The following is a 24,252-nucleotide window of genomic DNA, read 5'->3' as shown; positions in this document are numbered from 1 at the left end:
TTTTCATGTTTAAAGTTGAAGTGTGTAATTTCTGCATCACAGATATCACCAAATAGATTTTTACATTCCCTGAATAAAATCAGAGTGCTGGGTCCAAGGGTGTTATATAGGGTGCCAGGGCGTTGCTATGCGGTTGCTAAAGCATACTTTGATTTTTACAAGAACGCTCAATGTCTGCGTACAGTCGAACGCAAACCAGTCGAAGTATACTCCATCTGACTGTGCCTGCATTGGCACATGTGTGCTACGACTGTACAAGACACCAGACCATTTCTCTTCAGGAGTTTAGACTCATAATTATGTCTTTATAGTCCTTCAGACTTATGTGTGAGGAGGTCTGGAGATACCAGCATTTGTATAACTTGTGCTCTTGACATGCACATCTACTCATAACGTTTTTACCTTCATCTCCTGTGGTTTACCAGCGACTGGATCTTCTTCAAGTGCATTTTCGTGATGACGACAATGGCTCAAATATGAATGATGCCACATTTTGGACCCACTAATAAGTGCAAATAATTCCACACGTATACGTATTATGCGTGTTCAAAAGACGCAGGGTTAGAAAAATCGGTGCTGATGACGAGAAGTCACGTGTCCTGTACAGATTCGAGTGGATTTCAGCACTTTAGTTTCTTACTGGCCCATTGTTTGGACGTACAGATAGTCCGACCCCAAACGCATACCATTGGTTAAGGCCAGAAGTTGACAGGTTGGGCCACTCAAACAAACAGTGCTTTGAAAGGGCCACAGATTCGGTACTTTTACTCTTCAGGACGTAAACCAACAAACTGATTTTCGTCTCTGCATATTGGGCATGAAAATTATTTCAACGTTCAAACATTACACACTTCACCTTTAGCTTAAACGTATTTTGCAGATGTAACATACACAAAATGTAGCCTTAGATAGCTAGTGGGTGCGGCTTACTAAAGGACAACACACCAATCTAGTGAACTGTGGGAAAACATGACTGTACCACTCTCTCCGGCGTACGCGAGTTGATCCATTTCTCAATGAGCACCTCCATGTAGTTCTCAGTGAAGTGTTTGCCCTCCTGCTGTTGTTTGAGGCGGATGAGTCGAGAGGCGTAGCGCTGCTGCCACTCCGTGAGTTCCTCCTGTGAGTGAGCCGACGTGCACTGAGCTCCATACCGACACAGACCCTGCTCCAAATACCTGACGAGACCAATCATTTTAAACCCACAATGACCTACACAAAGACAGTGTTGCAACACTGCTCAAGAAAATCAAATATCATTAAAAATATTTTCCAATTAAATTCTTCATAGATGCGGTCTTACTAAGGCTAGTTTGAGTGATCGCTGCAAAGGTACGTACAAAAGCTCGTCTCTTACAGCAGAATTTTCATTTGCGTTAAAAATAGACAAAAATAAAACTTTATGCAGCATCAAAAACATTAACTTGCATACAAACAATAATGTATGAGCAAATGTAACAAACTTTTGAGCCAATCTAGCTCAATAAATGCTGACAGAACAGGTGTACCTTTTACACAAGGTGTACTCCTCACTACTAGTGACCCCTCGCGGAGGAGGACGAAACCGCAAGCCCTCCTCCACATCTACACAAAAGGAAAGAGATATCATTTTAGAGGCAACACCCACACTCCCAGAAGAGCTATGATTTCAAAGATAAAAATGGATCCTGGTTGTATTGTTAAACTAAAGAGGAACTCACCCTCCTCATTTTCTTCAGACATCTCGGACACCATTTTACTCTTCACAGCCTGCCATTGAAATGAACCTTGTAAAACACTATTTTATAAAATCACTCAGTCATATACAGAAATGTGGTTAGAGCTACTAGTTCTTGAATCTAGAAAGTCATATGAAGTCAAGGGTTACATCGCTCTCTTCACAGCATAATGAAAGTGTAAGTGACACTGACAGCGCATAATGGCTTTATAAATGGAAATAGAAGAAAACATCCAAAGGAACACATACTAACCTCTATTTCTGAGAGGAGTCGCTTTAGTCGTGTCATGTCTTTAGTCATGATACCATTCTAGGACAATCAAAAGGTTTTTGTCAAGTCACATAACTTCCAAGTACAGCAAAATTGTAGTGAAATGTTTAAAGTTTATAATGCAATTCGTAAGTTTACACTGCAAATTTGAAGTGTGCAGCACTGTACAACTATAAAATTAGCAATGCAATTGTGACGTTAGCAGTGCAACTATAAAGTTCACAACACAACTGTGAAGTCTGCAACGCAACTCTAAAGTAGTAAAGTTTACGGAGTAATTGTGATATCCTAAAAGTGTAGTAAAATATTTTTTATTAGTTATTTACTTTTCTTTATTTTTACAATGTAATTCATGGCGTTGACTACAGATGTCCCAAAAGCGCTTGCCGTAGCCATTCGCTTCCAACTTTGGTTTTGCTTGTTGTCAGTCCGCGCTATACTTCAGGCTGTTCACGGGAGAATTATTAGAAACCCACACAGATTCGCAGCAGCTAAACTGCTTAAAACATAATTGTACAATTTGCAGAACAACTAAAAGTTCGCCAAAAAATTCTAAAATGTATAGCGTGCCATTGAGAAGTTTACAGAAAACTGTCTAGCGCACAATTGTAACGCACAACTATAACGTTTGCAGCACAATTATGAACTTTGCAGTGCTACTAAGTAATTCTGAAGTTTGCAACATAATTCTAAAAGTTAACAGTGCAATGTGTATTTTACACAGCACAATTGTAAAGTTTGAAGAGCAATTATTAAGTTCACAGATAAATTGTGAAGCAGGGCAACTGGAAAGTTTTCATTGCAATTGTGAAGTCTGCAACACAACTATTAGTTTCCAATGAAAATGTGAAGTCTGCAATGAAATTTTAAAATTTACAGCACAATTGTGAAGTTTGCATAAAATTTGCAGCACAATTATGAAGTTTGAAATTCAACTATAACATTTTACCAAGTAATTCTGACATTTGCAACATAATTCTCAAGTTTACCGTTTAATTGTGAAATCTGCAGCACACCTAAAGTTAACACAATTGTGAAGTCTTATCACGGTTCTACACTTATAGTGCAATTGTGAAGTTAGCCGTGCAACTACAAAGTTTACAACATAAATGTGATGTCTGCAATGGAATTCTAAAATGTACAGCAAAATTGTGAAATTTGCAGCAAAACAGTCAAATTTGCAGTGCAACCATAAATGTACACTGCAAACGTTTATAATGCAACTATAAAGTTTACTACATAATTGTGAAGATTGCAACACATTTCTCAAGTTAACAGCACAATTGTAACATTTACAGCGCAATTGTAAAGTTTGTAGAACAATTATAAATTTTACAATGTAATTGTGAAGTCTAACACAATTCTAACGTTTACAGTGTAATTTTGAAGCAGTGCAACTACAAAGCTTAAAACACATTTGTGAATTCTGCTGTACAAATATAAAGTCTACAATGAAATTCTAAAATTTACAGCACAATTGTGAAGTTTGCAATGCAATAATACCGTTTGCAGCACAACTGGAACACTTACAGTGGTAATGTATAGTTAAAAGCACATTTGCCAAGTTTACAGTGCAATTTTGACTTTACAGCACCATTTCCATACAATTAAAATTAAACACAAAAATCTAAGTTGCAAGACAGCAACTCCTTTTTCACATCTTGAAATCATTACAATGAGTGTTCTGGATGCAATATGACGAACTAACTGATTTGGAAAGGAAATGTGGGTTGATTTACCAGTGGTTCTCCATAGAGTGATTTAGAGAGAACACTGCACACTTCCTGTAAGCTCCCCTCCAGCAGCATACTCTGAAGCCCTGCCCTGAAACTGCCATCTCCCTTCCCCAGCTCCTCAGCAAACACTATAAGAGCAAACACACACAAACACACCCCAGTGATCAAACCAGCCCACACACGAGACAATTTTGTCACACCGACAGCAAAAGTGCTCGCAAGTGTGATTATTTAATCGAAGTCTGCAGCCCTAGAGACTTAATACTCCTCATGCTTTAACTCATGTGTCACAGTTACAGCCTCAAGAATAGAGTTGACATGATATTGACAGCTTTTTCAGGAAAACATTTATTTGCAAGATTTCTGGGGGCATGTAATCAAATACAAATGTTTTTTCATCATCTTACCATGCTTGCAGTCTTCATCAGCCAGATCGTAGTCCTTCTGTTGAACCAAATAAAGCAAAACCATACATTAATTTACCTCCCTCCTAATAATACTACATGCTAGTCTATATGCTTGAGAAATGCTACCAACCCAAAGAATTTCAAAAATCACACTAATGTTGCATGTTACTTTTGCTTTAGGGTAATAAATACCAAACGTAATAAATAAATGCCACACCCAGTACCCAAAAATAAGGCAAAAATAAAACCTTAAACTAAATAACACTGCTGAATTTCTGAGACGTAACATGCTGTTGACAATCGTCTCACCAGCTGGAGTCGTGCAGCTATGCGGTAAAGCAGGGCACGTTTGCGGAGGAGGGCCATGCTGGGGGTGGGGGTCCGGGGCCCCATGGCCTGCAGTGCCTCTGTGCTGTGGGCCACTGCCGCCTCATACTCCTGCCTCACTAATGATCCGATGGCCTCGTCACATGACTTCCGTGGCCGCCTATCCTCCATGACTCTGAGACAGAGTTTCTGACAGAGGAAAGACAGGACGTTAAAGGCTTCATCACTGATCTGTATGCAGCTTTTTTGGGGGTCTGGACAAAAGCGTTCGCTCAAATCCCGCTGCGACATTAAATGTCTCTGTAGTATACTTGGTTCAAAGCATGCACACAGGGGGTAGCTACAGTGGCCCGAGCAACTGCCCCTTTGCCCAAATGGGCTGAGGTGCCGGTCTGGGTGAAATCTAGGCTATAGGCCGACATTTATTAAGTTATCAAATGATTATTAATGTACACATCTGAAATTATGTGATTGTATTGTTGTGTTTTTGTATATAAATTCTCACCGTTTATTTTGGACTGGTTTACAACTGCTGTTAGATAATCGGGTCTACCAGACCTTCGTCATCATTTGTAATCTGTTAGCATATAAGCCATTGAACATCTTCAAATAATGCCTTAAAAATGTCAGTTCAGTATTTTTTTACCCTTCACTAATTGTTAAGGTGTGGATTTGGCTTTGGGAAACTGCCCAGCAGTTATGTGAACTTTATCCCAAAGCAGATATCGAAAGCAACAGGCGGTCGATTAAGTGAGATAATTCCGCAATTAAATTCTATGCAAGAGCAGAAATCTTTACTAATCAAATGCTCAATTGTACAATGCAATGGCATCAAAGCAGAAAGCTGTTCCTGCAACACACTGATCTGCAAGATCATACATGTTTAATGGTTTTGAAATGTTTAAATAAGAAAGCTAACAGAATTATAATAATAAACATGTCACTATAACATGTTATATAACTAAAGCATGTTAGTTCACATGTTAAATTAATTACTAAATGAAAAGTAACATCAGCTGTGTGAGCGTTTAAAGTAACGTCCTCTGATTATTAACAATTAACATAAATTGTAGGTGCGCGACTGCTCCCGTCTTCAACCTGTTGATACACCCCCTACAACTGTGTCCATACTCCAAAGGGTTTACGGGACCCTTTGGAGTATGAACACAGTTGTAGTATCTTTTGAAAGAAGACACTTTGGGCTTTACTTCCCAAGATTCAGAATTAATATATGTTGTTATTTTTTAAAGTTAGAGAAGCTGTAGTTTATAGTAATGGAAATATTTTGTGCTGAACATGTTTTATAATCTAAAAATACAATAATAAAAGTGCCAAGACAACCCAGAAATACAATGTTCTCAAAGCCACGAGTTTAAAGAAGTTATGTTTCAAATTTGAAGATGATCCAACAAAAAATGAGGTTCCTTCAAGCTTTTTTCTCTGTAAAATCGCTGCCGGTGTACAGAGTAAAATTAAGGCAAAATTCAAGTGGTGACCAACAATAGTTCAAATTTAACCTGTATTTAATGTATCCTGGGTCGCATTTCCTTTTATGTTGTATAGTTTTGTTCATGGTTTTCAAGTGCAAGGACATGCATCAAGTGATATTATTTTAGTTGTTGACATCAACAACAAAAGCGACATGAAGTTGTCTCGTCCCCTTTTAAAAATGTAAGAGCATATTTACTTCTATGAGGCCATTATTATCCCGTTTGTTTCCTAATTTCAAACATATTTCAAACAGAACACACATATTACACACGATTAAAGGCTCCTCGTTACCATGGTTACATCAGTGTAGCTAGTCTTAAATAATAATAATAAATTGTATTTATGAACAAATAAATACTGGCTGAAACATCTTGAAACATTAAAACTGCCACCGTTGATATTAAATGAGGTTTAATATATTCTACCTTTAGATTATTTCATATGAAACTATAACATTGTCAAAATATAACAGTTCATTTTACTCATGTAGAATCGTGAAACAGTTTTGTAAAGGTGAAAAAAGAAAATGAGCACATAGCACAGTGTTGCTCTTTTCCTCCTCATCAGCTGTTTGGCATGTCAGGTCTGTCTACTGTTTGAGAGGTTCGACTTGACTTCCTCCTTAACACTTCACTAGAATTGAAATTGGTCACATCAGTTTTGAGGTCTGTACTCCGCAATATCGAGAGAAGCCCGGTTGTTGCACGCGGCAATGCGGACAACTGAAGTATCCTTTGGTCTTGACCTTGTAGGGAACTGAGTTTAGAAGATTTATGATTATTCTAAGCAGCAATAACTAGACATGCCAGCTCAACCCAAACTTAATCACACCTAAAATTTAATTGCTGTGCACATGTCTGTTTGAATGTGGAGTCATTTTTCCATCTATATCATAATTAGGTCAAAGCGTCCAGATGGCTTTAGTTAGCGGAGGCTGCGGTTAACACTTTTTCCACTTTTTTTTTGCCAAGGAAAGAGAGAAATCCAGAAATCGTATTCCAAGCAACTGCAACAAAATCCATCCTATTACATGCCTAACATCCAGGCAAGGGGATAACCACCAATACAATTCAGCCAAAATCAAACTTTATATTAATTAATTACATTTACAAAAAGTACCATGGTATTTTGGACTTGCTACCAAAGCAAAATCTTGTGGTTTTGTGGAAGTGTACCCAGACAACACAATATTTTCAGAAATGTACTATTGTTTTCTATGAAGTACTTTTGAGCAGTGGTTCTCAGCTGGTTTTGCTTCGGGACACTGATTTGACATTGGACATCATGTGGCGACCCAACACAGTAAAAAAATGTAACCTGGATTTAATATAGCTGGAGTTGCATTTCCTTTTATTTTGCATAGTTTTGTTCTGGGTTTTTCAAATAAAAGGGCATGTATCATGTGGCATTTTTCTTGTTGATGTAGACAACAAAAGACACAGGAGCTTTCTCTCCGCCATTTTAAAAGTTGATGAGCCCATTATTATTATTATTAATTTTTTTTATATATATATATATATATATATATATATATATATATATATATATATATAAGGCTATCCAGTTTTATCATTCAAATCACATGTATCATTCAAACAGAATACATATTACACAGGAGGAGGACTTTGTCCAAGTTTTCCAGGTCTAATAATACTAAATTATGAATTAATTATTGTAATGCAAAAACAGTCTAAACAAATTAAGAAACTTCACCTTCAACTGCCACATTTGTAATAGAAATGAGGTCCAATAGATTCCACCTATTAGATCGTTAACTTTTACATTTGTCAGAATACCATAGTTACGGTTCCCATTGTAAAATGGGGATTCATTTTGGTAATTTGAATAACCTTTATTTTGGCGTATACACAGTGTTGCTCTTCTCCATGTCAGTGCGGTTTATGACGTCAAGACTGTCTAGCTGTTTCAGATGTTTAACTTCCTCTACAGCGCTTTAATGTAGAGAGTTCTCACAATAATTCAAATGGGTCGCATCGGTGTTGTGGTCTGCACTGCGATATCGAGGGAAGCCCAGTTAATGCGCATGCACTTTAGAGATGCAGTAGATTTAGCAGATCATTGTCGAGAGTAGCTTGGTGATGGCTCATGCTGAAAACCATGCTTCAATAGCACCACAAAAATATTGTGTTGCGAATAAGCATATTTAGCACGCATATAGCGCCAAACTTGAGACGAGTATCATTAAATTTGCCTCGGGCAAAGAGTACCATTTACATACCATGATCCGTGAATGTGGTAATCTTTCAGTACCAAATATCCAAGTAGCATCGGATTACCATCACTATGCATATGGTAAATTAGTTTTCTGTGAGCATAACATTAACAAGCATTAAACATTACATAAAGCTAATATAATACTCATAGTTCCTGCTAAAATACCATAGTTACTTCAGTTGTTTTTACAACTATTAAATAAATGAATACTAGATCTAAAAAAATTAATTAAAAAAAGCTTTCACAACCTGTCCTTTTGTTATTTGATTTCTTCTCGTTTTTTATGACAGTGCTATAGCTAACCGTATCCCTCATCCAATCCTTGGGTAATTTTTTTTTTTACTCCTTGGGTCATTTTAATAAAAACTGTATCTTTGGAGTGGTTCCAGACTTAGTGACTTTTCCTTCACGTGCTGTCTGAACACACAAATAAATCTGGACTTGATTCGGGAAGCATATGTGGTCGAAAAAAATTTTTATTGTAACACTTGTACTATTCGGGTCAAAGTTGACCCACAGTAGCAAATTAATGGGAAGTACTAAAATACAGATTTTTTTTTTAATTTGTCAAATAAAAATCAAACAATGCAGAACACAACCACACGTAAATGAAGGGGTGAGACTAAAAATCATCCACATAGTAGAAAACACGCAAACAGGTTTGTTTGACTACATTATTGATCTTTCGTAGACTTCCATTGATTCCATATCTAATGATAATTTCTATTTCCAAACTCTATCCCTAAACCGAACCATTACACAAAGATGTGCATATCTCTAGATTTGAACATCAACAGACCCATTTGGGATCCTTATGTGTGTTTTCATATTCATATACATATATATATATACACATATATACATACATACACACATATACATACATACACATACATATACATACACACACACACACACACACACACACACACACACACACACACACACACACACACACACACTAATGAGGAGGTTTGGCCCTCATCAGTGTAGACAAACCTGTCCACACATATAGTAACAAACATACCACACAGTACGAAGTCTGAGTCCAGTCCCTGTGTGACAAAGTTTATGCTAGAAGTTTTAAATAAATGACAGGTAACCAAATAATTACTTTTCTTTATAACAAAATCAGATTTGACTGTAGCAGCATGGTCATTTTTTCAGCATATTGGAGCAATCATTGCAAAATATGCCTCAACATAAGTTGTTTAAAAAAATTATATTACTAATTATATACTATAATTTGACAAATAATTGCTTTTATAATGTCCAAAAATATACCCAATGCATAACTTGTGATTATATATATATATATATATATATATATAAAAATTACATTTGTTACAACATTGGCTTATAGAGATCAGCCAATGCATGGATCACTGGAGCCATTTACAAGGCCATAGTTATCATTTCATGTAATGGTTATTTTTATACCAGCAGATGTCATCAGGGACACCTAATGCATGACATATTTCAATGTTTTTATACTCTTTTGATTTAATCAAATTAAGGTTTTTATTGAATAAAATGTGCTAATTTGATATGAAAATGGATTGTGTAATTTAGAGCCAAATAAGGTCTAAATACCATAACAACCCCACCCTGTTTTTTTTTTTTTACTTTATTAAGGTTTGTGTCATTACATTTCTTTCATAAAAATAAAATAAATACTAGTTTATTGTTTTCGGGTCAAATTAGACCAGGGAAGCAGGAGTGAGATTCTTAAATGAAGAGTGTACAAGGGTTAATTAGGCAATAATTAAACAATACTGATATATATATATATATATATATATATATATATATATATATATATATATATATATATATAAATAAAATATGCATATTATTATTCTTTTTATTCCCCCATAGGATGCCCTTGTTTTTTAAAGACACAAAGTTAACGTTAACTAGTAACTATGGGATATTAACAGAAACTTTGGTAGCAAGACTTATTAAAAGATGAAACTTTGACTCAAATAAATTCATATTATTTTCATTACTTATCTGTTGAACATTAGTTGAGCGCTAACACGTCCGTTAACTTATTGTGCTAGCAAACCGATTGCATCATTGAAGTAGTAGTCCTAAATAAAGCCTGTGTCAGCTAAATAATAGCACCACTTTAGAAAATATGAAGATGTTTCTTCATACACGTTGAAAATATGACATTATTATTGATATTTTCGTACATTTAATTTCCATTAAATATATTACACACACACACACACACACACACACACACACACACACACACACACACACACAAACACCCCCTTGCCCAGTGTCTCTTTCCCCATAGACACACATCTGTATGAGACTGACTGACACATTTCACACCATAACACACAGTCTTAAAGCAACATCTAATTAACATCCAGCACACCAAACAAGGCAACAGAGCCTCAGTAAAATATATAAACAGCCTATATTTGGATTCCGGGTCAGTTAATAATAGATGTCCCGTCTGAGTACGAGTGTGTGGCCGTGTCTCAAACCATAGTGAGTTGCCTTCCTAGACAGCATTAGTAGACAACAAAGGCACGTTTTGGACGTTCGATTCGAATGTTTATTTGAAATGTTCGATCAAAACGTGGGGCTCGAACGTTCCAGACGTGCCTCTGATGCTGTCTAGGAAGGCAGCTCAAATGGTTTTTCCATACAACCGCTATGTCCATCAAAAAAAGAACAACAACTGCATGTGTGCCGTCACATCAACACGAATACATACAATATCATCCAAAGAATCCACTGATACACGCTATACGATTGCCGTTCAGTCAACGCGGTTGATAGAGATCACTGATAAACGAGAAGGACGAATTATAATATCAGCATCTGGACTGCGATGATTGCTGCTCTCATGGCCTTGAGTTCCAGCCGCACCCGGACACACATTTACATTCTCCTGCAACACTTACACATGATCTGTATTGAACAACACACATTTACACCCAGCACCGATGCATCTATTCGTGTGCGAGGTGATTCGCGTAGATGTGATGTAAATATCGCAGTTGTACGCGGATATCTTTAGCTGCTAGTGTGTGTAGCGTAGCTGCGATCGGGCCTTTGCATCTTTACATTAACCGTGCAAATGAGCGAAGCGATTATTCGCGTTCCAATGCGCATAATACATGAGTTTACAGACGTATTTTAACGGAGGGATCGAGGCGAGAAAGATGACAATCGTGTGACAGACGCACGGAAAGAAAGTGTTAGAGGAAGTATGCACTTACCTAGCTGTACTTTCTACGCCATCTTGGATCCACTTGTCAGCCTGAAGCGGTGCATTATGGGACAAATATTTCTGCGCACTGCTTCCTGTCACACTCACACACACACACACACACACAGTACAGAATAAATACACTCACTGCACGAGTCTCAAATTCTCCAGCACAAATTACAGGACAATATGTGCTCGAGACAGAGAATTTTATATAATTAATTATATTTCTGTAATAATTAAAAAATTACATTCTGCACATAAGTTGTTTTAAAATATTATTAAATATAAATCCATGTTAAATAAATATTTATATTTCTTTAGTGTTACTTTATTAATGATGCTGTTACACTATTTTTCAGATACATTTTCCTTTTTCTCAAGATATGCTGTACATATAAAGTCATTTATTTATTTATTCACCCCCAAAAGATAACAAGATTCCTTTTTACAAGGACAGACAGATAGACAGACAAAGAGACAGCGATACAGCCAAAGAGATAGAGATACAGACCAACAGACAGACAGAGAGAGACAGACAGATAGAGGTAAACAGACAGACAGGCAAAGAGACTGAGATACAGACAGACAGAAAAAGAGACAGACAGACAGACAGAAAGAGAGAGACAGACAAACAGACAGAGACAAACATATAGAGATACAGACAGATAGAGACACAGACCGACTGTGACAGACAAACAGACAAAGAGACAGAGATACAGACAGACAGAGAGATATGAAGCGCTACAATTATTATACAAACCCAAGAACTGAATCCTGAAAAATGTCCCCTCAGTCAGCTGGTTCTGAAACTCACTAACCCAGTTAACACTACTAACACCAACCAGCCTCAGACCAGCACTGCTTTACAACCAAACATCAGAATAAATCAGATCATCAAACAATCTCAAATCACCTATCTGGAACATTGGGATCAAGAAACTAAAACACAAAGCAAATTACAATTCTCTAAAATCAAAGTATGAATGGGAAGAGTATCTCCTGACTGTCAGAGATACAAAGCAGAGACAGATCCTGAGCAAGTACAGGCTGAGTGAGCACAGTCTCGCCATCGAGAGAGAGACAGATCCTGAGCAAGTACAGGCTCAGTGAACAGTCTCACCATCGAGAGAGAGAGACAGATCCTGAGCAAGTACAGGCTCAGTGAACAGTCTCGCCATCGAGAGAGAGAGACAGATCCTGAGCAAGTACAGGCTCAGTGAGCACAGTCTCGCCATCGAGAGAGAGAGAGAGACAGATCCTGAGCAAGTACAGGCTCAGTGAACAGTCTCGCCATCGAGAGTGAGAGACAGATCCTGAGCAAGTACAGGCTCAGTGAACAGTCTCGCCATCGAGAGAGAGAGACAGATCCGGAGCAAGTACAGGCTCAGTGAACAGTCCCGCCATCGAGAGAGAGAGACAGATCCTGAGCAAGTACAGGCTCAGTGAGCACAGTCTCGCCATCGAGAGAGAGAGAGAGACAGATCCTGAGCAAGTACAGGCTCAGTGAGCACAGTCTCGCCATCGAGAGAGAGAGAGACAGATCCTGAGCAAGTACAGGCTCAGTGAGCACAGTCTCGCCATCGAGAGAGAGAGACAGATCCTGAGCAAGTACAGGCTCAGTGAACAGTCTCGCCATCGAGAGTGAGAGACAGATCCTGAGCAAGTACAGGCTCAGTGAACAGTCTCGCCATCGAGAGAGAGCGACAGATCCGGAGCAAGTACAGGCTCAGTGAACACAGTCTCGCCATCGATAGAGAGAGACAGATCCTGAGCAAGTACAGGTTCAGTGAACAGTCTCGCCATCGAGAGAGAGAGACAGATCCTGAGCAAGTACAGGCTCAGTGAACAGTCTCGCCATCGAGAGGGAGAGAGAGAGAGACAGATCCTGAGCAAGTACAGGCTCAGTGAACAGTCTCGCCATCGAGAGGGAGAGAGAGAGAGACAGATCCTGAGCAAGTACAGGCTCAGTGAACAGTCTCGCCATCGAGAGAGAGAGACAGATCCAGAGCAAGTACAGGCTCAGTGAACACAGTCTCGCCATCGATAGAGAGAGACAGATCCTGAGCAAGTACAGGCTCAGTGAACAGTCTCGCCATCGAGAGAGAGAGACAGATCTTGAGCAAGTACAGGCTCAGTGAGCACAGTCTCGCCATCGAGAGAGAGAGAGACAGATCCTGAGCAAGTACAGGCTCAGTGAACAGTCTCGCCATCGAGAGAGAGAGACAGATCCGGAGCAAGTACAGGCTCAGTGAACACAGTCTCGCCATCGAGAAAGAGAGACAGATCCTGAGCAAGTACAGGCTCAGTGAACAGTCTCGCCATCGAGAGAGAGAGAGAGACAGATCCGGAGCAAGTACAGGCTCAGTGAACAGTCTCGCCATCGAGAGAGAGACAGATCCTGAGCAAGTACAGGCTCAGTGAACAGTCTCGCCATCGAGAGAGAGAGAGACAGATCCTGAGCAAGTACAGGCTCAGTGAACAGTCTCGCCATCGAGAGAGAGAGACAGATCCTGAGCAAGTACAGGCTCAGTGAACAGTCTCGCCATCGAGAGAGAGAGACAGATCCTGAGCAAGTACAGGCTCATTGAACAGTCTCGCCATCGAGAGAGAGAGACAGATCCTGAGCAAGTACAGGCTCAGTGAACAGTCTCGCCATCGAGAGAGAGAGAGAGACAGATCCTGAGCAAGTACAGGCTCAGTGAGCACAGTCTCGCCATCGAGAGAGAGAGACAGATCCTGAGCAAGTACAGGCTCAGTGAACAGTCTCGCCATCGAGAGTGAGAGACAGATCCTGAGCAAGTACAGGCTCAGTGAACAGTCTCGCCATCGAGAGAGAGCGACAGATCCGGAGCAAGTACAGGCTCAGTGAACACAGTCTCGCCATCGATAGAGAGAGACAGATCCTGAGCAAGTACAGGCTCAGTGAACAGTCTCGCCATCGAGAGAGAGAGACAGATCCTGAGCAAGTACAGGCTCAGTGAACAGTCTCGCCATCGAGAGGGAGAGAGAGAGAGACAGATCCTGAGCAAGTACAGGCTCAGTGAACAGTCTCGCCATCGAGAGAGAGAGACAGATCCAGAGCAAGTACAGGCTCAGTGAACACAGTCTCGCCATCGATAGAGAGAGACAGATCCTGAGCAAGTACAGGCTCAGTGAACAGTCTCGCCATCGAGAGAGAGAGACAGATCTTGAGCAAGTACAGGCTCAGTGAGCACAGTCTCGCCATCGAGAGAGAGAGAGACAGATCCTGAGCAAGTACAGGCTCAGTGAACAGTCTCGCCATCGAGAGAGAGAGACAGATCCGGAGCAAGTACAGGCTCAGTGAACAGTCTCGCCATCGAGAGAGGCAGACACAGAAAAACATGGTTACCCAGAGAAGAAAGGGTGTGTGCTCACTGTACGTCAGGTGAGGTTGAGACAGAGATACACTTTCTCCTCTACTGCCCAAAATGTAAAGATACAAGGGACATTTATAAAGATAAATTAACACACCTATTCAGACTCCCACATTCCTTTGTTATTCATTGCTAAGACTTTTTAAAGAGAGAATATATATATATATATATATATATATATATATATATATATATATATATATATATTTCAAAATCACACATTTGTTAATTAAACTGGAAACATTTGCGCTATGTTCACAGTATGTGTATACTGTGTTACAGAAAAAGTCTTTAGGCACAATCAAATATACAAAAACACAATAATGTGACTTAAATCATTGCTTATGTTGGGGGTAAAAAATTATTAAACTCTGTTTGGGAATTAAACTGTTTATGTTTCTTATACAACGTTTATTATTTTAACCTCAACTTACAATATACACTTTCTTCATGCTTTGCATTCACTTTTTCCTTGTCAAACAAACAAGCAAACAAAAAAATGCAAAGACTTCTACACGGGCCTGTCTTCATTGTTGCAGCTGGGTCTGTTACAGTCACCAGCGCCGCCCATCGGTTGACAGCGGTATTACACGATAGTGATGCGCTGCGCCACACCGCCACAGTGTGTCTTTCTCCTTTCTAACTTACCATCCCGCTGCGTCAATGCAGCGGAATAAATAACAGCTGGAAGATATCTCTGAACTCAATCGAGGAGGAAGAACAATGCCACTGACTCAAGGTGCACTGTGTTTATTTTGAGATTACAGCCAAATCATCTCCATACTATATATTCTGAGCGGGACGGGACAGGTGCGCGGAGTGCAGGGATTCATTATAAACCCAGATTCGATGCATTTCCAAATTTAGACGATTATAAACACTGGGGCGTTGCGATAATCGTCTCTTCAGCGTAAAACACACGAGCATCGGCAGATTCCAAGAGTGAATTGATTGATCACATCACACGTCTTTCTGCAAGTGCTCACTTATTAATACAACAAACAAAAGGACGCGAGTGTTTCTACTAAAGTGCGCTGATCTTTCCCATCCTTCTCAATGGTAACTCGTGATTGCATCCGTCTCTAATGGCTGAATGCATTTAGATGATCACTGGCGCTTCATCGAGTGTGGGAATCATCAAGAGAGGACAATGTTGATGAAGGAATACAGGATATGTATGCCACTCACTGTGGAAGAGGTAAGTTCATGTTTAGTAATTAGTCGCTTGGTGAAATGTTGAAAAGATAATATAATGCATTCAATCAGAAAATATATAATGAGTAACATTTGGAGATGCATGTCAGAGTGGAAGATTGACATCAATGGCTTTTGTTGCATTGCATTTGGCATTAGATTTTCACACTTTTTTAAAAAATATATATATTTTCGTTTTTGTAACTTTTGCCATAGTTCCCAGAGATATAAATGATAGAAATCCATAGTAAAATACACTTGGTGGTGCTGTGGAACTGTTCCCATTCCCATCGTTGCGTGGAAGGGGTTTGAGAAGTTCTTCATAATGTTGGTGGTGTATTTAATGTGGTTTGACATTATTTTAAGGTACTTTTTAATTAAAAAAATAGTGTTGATTAATTGAGTCATTGGATAGCTATTTTTTTTTAAACCACTCAAACACAAAAAGCGCTTGAGCCAGCCCAATATAACTTAAAATAAACAAGTGAAAATGTTTTATTTAATGTATTCTATGGCTTTATCACCATATTGTTGTTTTGTTTTTGTATTTTTAAAAATGTTGTTTTGTTTATACAGAAATAAACAAACAAGTGAATAAAAAATAAAGCACATAAATAAAGTTACGATATAAAACCATACTAATAAATAGTAACATTTTAAATGATAATGCATAAGTACCCTTAAAAATATTTAAAGATAAACGCATTGCAATTTCATAACAAAATTCCATCATTCCATCCAATAATATATACACACACACACACAGACACACCGATCAGCCACAACATTAAAACCACCTGCTTAATATTGTGTAGGTCGCCCTCATGTTGCCAAAACAGCACCAACCCGCATCACAGATTAGCATTCAGAGATGATATTCTTCTCATCACAATTGTACAGAGTGATTATCTGAGTTACTGTAGACTTTGTCAGTTCAAACCAGTCTTGCCATTCTCTGTTGACCTCTCTCATCAACAAGACATTTCCATCCACAGAATGTTTTTTGTTTTTGACCCAAAAAGATGGATTGAAGTGAACAGAAAGATGAGAGAGGAAGTGTTCACCACATTAAACACTGCAACAAAATATGTTGTTTTGTTTTTGATTTGGCTTGTTTTCCATTATACATATGTAAAACTCCTTTTAAAAAACATATATTTTTTTAGTAACTATACTGCAGAAGAAAAAATTGTTGTCTGATAATGTTGAGTAGAACATAAAAATATATATTTTATTTTAAATACATAAAAATCCTTTTAAAAAGTGTTTCTTCAAGCGTGTGTCTGACAGCATTTCATGTGTCATTCTGAATCCGAGATGTCTTACAGTTATCCACCAACAGTGTTGGGTAAAGTTACTTTTATATATTTTTTTAAATGACTTGTTAGAATATTGTGTTACTCCTTAAAAAGTAACTAAATTAATTTAAAAGTAACTTTTTATGGAAATTAAAGTGTTACGTTACTTTTGTGTTATTTTTTCATTACTTTTTTCTTCAACTCTCTCTTCTGCTATGCATTCACTACAAATAACTATGTATTTATATTCATGCTAGCTACTGTACAACACTCTTGTCAAAACAACATACTAAACAAACAGATATTTATAAATGTAAATGCTCAATAACATGAATATGCGTGAGTCACATGGCTCCATGTGAGGTTTGGACGTGTACGACAAACTCTGCACACGTTGCTAGTTTTTAATATTTCTGCCTTAAACCGGTGAGCTTTGATACACCCTACTGTTCTATGAAGTTAACATGTCAATGAATTCAATATCCTCGGCTCTGGAGATATTAAAGAAACTTAAATGATAAAGCTGATACCCCATACCGGGCCGTAGACCAGGGACTCAGACGAAAGTCGTGGTGGACTTGGAGGATCTTGCGGTAATACATCGATCGATCATTGTGATGAAGACGAAAATCTGAGTTTGTTACAAGAATCGAGGATGTTGAAAAACTGATCAATTATCTGGAGTCATCTGAGAGGGAATTAGCTGCTAACACGCTGGCAACCAAAGTAGATTTGGAACGCATGTGGGAAAAGTTGGAGTGAAACAATGTCCGAATAGTTGGAATTCTTGAGCATGACAAAGGCCGAGATATGGTAATATTCCTAGACGAGCTCTTTCTGTGTCCGCTCAACATAACAGGCCATAAGCTGGAAATCGAGCGAGCTCACAGAGAGCTGGTTTGGAGATCCACAGAAGGAGACAGGCCCCAATCAATTCTGGCCAAATTTCTGAGATCATCCGATAAAGATCTTGTGTGATGCGAGGCATAAAGGAAGGCTTTCTTGGAAGACCACAAGACTTTCTTGTTCCCAGACTTTGCAAATTTGACAAGAGCAACATGATTGATTCAAGGAATGCAAGAAACTCTTACATCAATGGAAGGTCGATTTTTCACTGATGTTTCTGGCTAAATTGAGAACAGATACTAAGGATGGCTGCAAAATATTTACAAGCCCACAACAAGTGATGTCTTTCATAAAATCAATGGACTGAGGAAGTCATGGTGTGTTTCTTACATTGCAGCCATGTGAGCTTGACTCACTTAACATTCACTTGACCATTCGAGGACACTGGGCACCTGTTTTGTTTCTTTTTGTGCTGGTTCCATCTAGCGGCTGGAGTTTGTTTTAATAATAATAATAATAATAAGAAGAAGAAGAAGAAGAAGAAGAAGAACTTCTTATAGCGCCTTTTAAAGTTGCATCTCAATGCATTTTACAAGAGAAAAATACATTGAAATACACAAAAGAAAAAGAAAATATGCAATCAGAACAATTGAAAAAGAATAGAATAATAATCACAGAAAAGCAACCCTAAACAAAGTGAGTTTTAAGAGAAGATTTAAAAATACTAAAAGATTCAGCATGTCTAACCTCAGAGGGAAGAGAGTTCCACAGTCTTTGAGTGCAAGGACTCCAAGATAGAAGTGATGTGATCACTTGTCCTGGTCAAGATTCTAGCATTTCTAGAGTTTTGCACATCAACTTATTTATGGTAGATTTAGAGACCCCAACTAGTAAAGCGTTACAATAATCAATATGAGAAAATGCAAAAGTATTGATCAGTTTTTCAGCCACCAAGAAGGAGAACATGGTGTACAGTCTTGCAATGTTTCTGAGATGGAAGAATGATGTTTTAACAGTATTCTTAACATGAGGATCAAATGTTACATTTGCATCAAATATATCAATATTGTTTGAAACTCCAGAGAAGAGCCATCCATATTTAATGTTAAAGAACCAGATTTACGAAGATGGTGAGGTGAACCAATGAGCATAACCTCAGTCTTTTCAATGTTGAGACAAAGAAAATTTAGAGACATACATTTTTTTTAATCCAAGTAATACATTGTGCATGAAAGTCTACAGCCACACCATCACCAGGTTTTGCATGGATGTAAATCTGTGTGTCATCTGCGTAAAAAATGATAATTAAGACCAAGAGATCTTAAGAGCTGACCAAAGGGAATCATGTAAATGTTATAGGGGCCCAGAATTGATCCCTGAGGAACACCACATTTAACCAAACCAACTTTGGACCTACATCCACCCAAGGAAACAAACTGCCTACGATCTGAGAGATAAGACTTGAACCAGTTTAATGCAGTATCAGTAACACCAAAGTAACACCATCTGTCTCAAGAAGAGTGAGTAAAAGAGAATGATCTTCAGTGTCAAAAGCAGCACTGAGATCAAGAAGAATCCGAATAGAAAGACAGCCAGAGTCCGAAGTTATTAACAAGCCATTTCAGTGCTGTGGAGATCGCGAAAGACAGATTGTAGAGGCTCAAAAAGATTGTTTACAGTGAGATGAGTGTATAATTGAGAAGCCACAATTCATTCTAAAATTTAGAGAAGATTACAAATGGGATGAACGTTGTTAAGATTGTCCAAATCTAAGTTAGTCTTTTTAGGTACAGGGGTTACAGCAGCAGATTTAAATGTTGCTGGCACAACGCCAGTGCATTTTATTATATTCAAGACAACAGGACACAAAGAGGCGAAAAAGGATTCAAACAAATAAGTTGGAATGGGATCAACTATGGAAGGGGCAGCTTTCATTTGCGATACCTCATTACCAAGAGAAACCAGGTCAAGTGAGAAGAACTTTGAGAAAGAGAAAAAATAAATACTAAGAGGAGAAGCAGATGAGAGAGGAGTATTAAGAATTCATTTACGAGCATTGTCAATCATGGTGCTGAAAAAAAACAAGAAATCTATTATAGTTGTGAGTTGGAAGCAGGCACAATAGAGGAACTGTTGCATTTGAGCAATTTGTTAATGGTGTGAAACCGTTGTCTGGGATTTCTTTGATTATTGACAATTATCTGAGAAAAATAACGGGACCTGGCGGATACAGTTTCTGCCTTATATTCTTGGAAGTGGTCTTTCCAAGCCCAGTGATGTACGTTCAGGCCATAGAGACGCCACCTTCGCTCCAATTTGCGACAAGTTGCCTTCATAAAGTGCAACTCATTATACCATGGAGCGGAATGTACAAAGGAGACAAACAATGATTTCATAGGAGCAAATGTGTCAAAGCCAGACAAGAGAACAGTATTTAACATAAAAATTATGTCCTCCAGAGGGACAGAACAACTTAAAGATGAGTCAAAGTCAGTCAAATCAGAGAGATAAATGGATTTCCATTTGTGATAATTTACAGTGCGAGAAGAGGAAATGTTAGTGTGTGGAATTTCCAGATGAAAAAGATAGCCCTAAATCAGCAGTGGAAAACTGAGACACAAACAATCCATGTGCAATCACAAGGTCTAATGTGTGACCTTTATTATGTGTAGCACAGTCCACAAGCTGGTTCAAATCAAAGCACTCCAGTAAGGACAAAAAAGTATTATGTCAACGTGGATGTTAACGTCCCCCAGGATAAGAGTTCTCTCAAACCTGAGGCACAACATAGACTGTAGATCTGCAAACTCTGATAAAAAGATCTGCATTTGTCTTAGGAGGCCGGTAGACTGTAGCTATGGCAGTAGTGAAGGGTGCAGGGACACTCCGAACGAGACATTCAAAAGAATTAAACTGGGGAATAGCCACGGGACTTATGTTGTATCGTTGATTATGCAGCACAATGATCCCCCCAGAGGGTCGCGGGAGAGCACACAACCCCGTAGCCTGTAGATTAAGTTCATTAAACAAAACTCCATCAGACTGTTTGTGCCAAGTTTCAGTTAAGCACACAAGGTCAAGTTTTTCTTCGATGATAATATCCGATAAAATCACAGCCTCGTTGTTCACAGAGCGTTCATTAAAAAGCACAAATTTCACCAGACGTGAGGGCACAGAGGATAATGGAGAAAACTATAAGTACAGACAGGTTGTTAAAATTAACACCAGTGCACAGCAGTCTATGAGCTTTACGCTGAAATATAGGAACAAGGATGGCATCAGGTGATGAGTGTATAGAACTGCGCCTTGAAGAGCAATGTATATAGCACTTAGGTTGCTTGTTAATTGGATTAGTCGTAAGTTAATTGGAGTCATTTGCCAAATAATAGTTCCTATTTAAGTTCAGAGGGAATCCATGGCAACAGCACACACGGGGTAGTGTAAGTCCTGGGCAGGGCGACGAGAGGGATGATTCCTGCAGATAACACTCAAAGATTCAAAAAAAGCATTTCGAAGGATAATGCGTGATTCCGCATTGCAATAAAGTAACAAGATGGGACTTCAAAGCTCCAAAATTCCACAACCACTCAAAATAAATCGATAAACATTTAAAAACAATGAAAAAAGGGAGAGAGTAGCAGCAGCCAAACGCAAATTTGAGTAATTATTTTGCATCTTTGGGGGACTCTCGGGGCGGGAATGGGGACAGAGAAGTTTAGTTTATTTTATATATGTGTGTGTGTGTGTGTGTTATTATTTGTCACCACAGTTATTCGGAGGGTGGGGTGATTGGGAAGGGATATTAGTTGAGGTTAAATATTAAAGGTGGATTTGATGTGTGTTGTGTTTTTCTCTTTTGTGTACTTATGAATCAACCTTTTGAAAAAAAATTAATTACAAAATAACATGAATATGCATGATTTGCTTTTCCTTCAACATGGCAGCCAATATGAATAATGAAGGATAACCACAGTCTTACCTAAAGCAGCAAAGTCCAACGCTTGAACCTGCATCATATACGTCATCATGTGCTGTGCCCATCGACAATGCCAGACTCAACTTAATATGTTCTTCTGAAGTCAGGATAAAATTCGGTGGGGAATATCCATAATAAATGAATATTTTTCACTTAAGTCATCTCAGTGCACACTTGTTTTTCAGTTGATCCACGGTGTGAACTGCGGACAGCCTACTTCAAACGCGCATGTTGATACAACTTGAATGGAATCGTTTTTAATGCTAGCAAATTGTCTTAAATTTTGTTTCACAAATCAAATTACTTGTTTATTATAGAACAAAAAATTGTAATATTTTAAGAAATTAAAAAATGTTCTGCCTGCACAAACCATGTAGAATGTTGCTCCCAGCCGCTGATCCAGAGTCAGCTTTTCTCATCCCATTCTCCCAGTTACAGGGAGCTCTAACATGGCTGCATAAGTCTGTGAATTGAGGGAGTATTTCACCCTGTGTATCATGCCATGGCCAGTGGAAGACTAGTCTTATAATCCCTCTGCCTAAACGCGTTTACTGCCTTTTTTTTAATGCAGTGTGTATTTACACATGAATCAATTGAGTTTCACTCAACTGAATGTTAAATGCTTTAACACAGAGCAGTTCGGATGCAAACTGATCCTAGAGAAGTAGTTACCGGCAGCTTTAATCCGTATAATAATGCCGTGGTTATGGGAAGACTTCTCCAGGCTTATGCCTGTGCTATATTATACCACGAAAATGTGTTTACACACTTTTAAATGCAGCCTACATGAATCAAAGTATCACTTACCCGAATGTTACAGTTGACAAAATGTTGCCTTATGAGAACACATTTCTTATCTCTTGATGTGACAATGGTAAAATGTATGAGGGTGGCTCATGCAAGCTCTAGTTCACAAAAAAATGCACCACTGCAAATGATGACTACAACTGGATTTCACTGAAGCGTTCAGATTCACATTCCTTTACCAGCAATATTTTGCCATTTTTAAAACATAAATCTCAGAGTGGGCTAAAAGAAGTCTTGTTGTGCTCTGCCCATAGCTGATAAGCATGGCTCATACTCTCTAGAAGTACAATACACATCATGTGCACGCATACTACAACTTTACTGAATATCTATAGTAAGACTCCCACTTTCTAGAACTACAATACCCATCATGCACACACATACTACAACTTCATTGAGCATCTCTGGTAGGTAAGCCTCACACTCTTTAGAACTACAATACCCATCATGCACTACGTCTCCTCCACGAAGTTTGCGCACTTTTACTCCTGATTTATCACAATACGGGGAAAGGAGAGGTGTACAAAAGCAACGCTTTTCCAATTAAAAAAAATAACTCTGATATTATGTTCTAAAATAAACAAATCGCGTTACTTGTTACTCAAAGTAATCTGATTATGTTATGAGCGTTACTTTTTAACGCATTACCCCCACCATGCACATTATATTCGCTACCTGTAATTAAACGTCTTCTGTTAGTGCATATACATTTACCATAATGACCTTTGCTGCATGTGTATTTGATTCATTGGTAAAGAACTTCTGTCTTTCAATGCGTTATTTAGGTTCAATTCGCAAACCCCTCATGAGGCAACCATTCTTTATTTAAGGCTATTCTATTCATTAGACTATTGTATTGATATTGGAAGTTCCATTTAATAATGTTTCTCCCTATTTACCCAATATAAAATTGTCCCTTGTTCCGAGTAAATCCGCTAACACCGTACACCATGGCGACCCTAGATACACATACTGTTTGTTGACCATTATGTCTCTATTATGGTAAAATATGTTCTGAAAACCCTCAGTGCTTTTAATGTATTTTTAACATTGGCAACTAATGTAAAGTAATCTATACGTTCCCTATATGGTAACAGTATAACAAATGAACTAAAGTAACATTGCCATATTTAGACTTTTGTCTATAAAATTGGATTATAAATGCAAAAATAGCCTTTTTAAATTTCCAAAATTAAAACCAGATGTGAAGTAAATATGCAACATGATTGCATAATGTGTTCTGTTATGCATACGCAAATGCACGCACACCCCACACACACACACACGCGCACACACTCGCATGCGCGCGCGCAT

General features: G+C 38.4%; 2 protein-coding genes across 2 annotated transcripts in view; one reads left to right on the top strand and one right to left on the bottom strand.

The window, feature by feature from the left end:
* LOC127647627 (probable helicase with zinc finger domain) overlaps positions 1-11,480 on the bottom strand; it is a 70,275-nt gene extending 58,795 nt beyond the window's left edge. Inside the window, exons 1-8 of the mRNA XM_052131989.1 lie at positions 11,430-11,480; positions 4,441-4,647; positions 4,132-4,168; positions 3,728-3,852; positions 1,971-2,027; positions 1,701-1,749; positions 1,509-1,584; positions 980-1,178 (exon numbers count right to left, since the gene is read on the bottom strand). Of these exons, the coding sequence (XP_051987949.1) occupies positions 980-1,178; positions 1,509-1,584; positions 1,701-1,749; positions 1,971-2,027; positions 3,728-3,852; positions 4,132-4,168; positions 4,441-4,629 (732 nt within the window). The 5' untranslated portion in view covers positions 4,630-4,647; positions 11,430-11,480. The remainder of the gene's footprint in view (positions 1-979; positions 1,179-1,508; positions 1,585-1,700; positions 1,750-1,970; positions 2,028-3,727; positions 3,853-4,131; positions 4,169-4,440; positions 4,648-11,429) is intronic.
* A 3,956-nt stretch (positions 11,481-15,436) lies between these two features.
* Positions 15,437-24,252, top strand: part of LOC127647886 (cytoplasmic phosphatidylinositol transfer protein 1-like) — a 122,825-nt gene continuing 114,009 nt past the window's right edge. The window contains exon 1 of the mRNA XM_052132404.1: positions 15,437-16,015. Within this exon, the coding sequence (XP_051988364.1) occupies positions 15,911-16,015 (105 nt within the window). The 5' untranslated portion in view covers positions 15,437-15,910. The remainder of the gene's footprint in view (positions 16,016-24,252) is intronic.

This window comes from Xyrauchen texanus, chromosome 8, assembly GCF_025860055.1.
Source record: "Xyrauchen texanus isolate HMW12.3.18 chromosome 8, RBS_HiC_50CHRs, whole genome shotgun sequence".
In the NCBI taxonomy this organism is placed as follows: domain Eukaryota; kingdom Metazoa; phylum Chordata; class Actinopteri; order Cypriniformes; family Catostomidae; genus Xyrauchen; species Xyrauchen texanus.
This window is presented reverse-complemented; position numbering and strand designations above follow the sequence as displayed.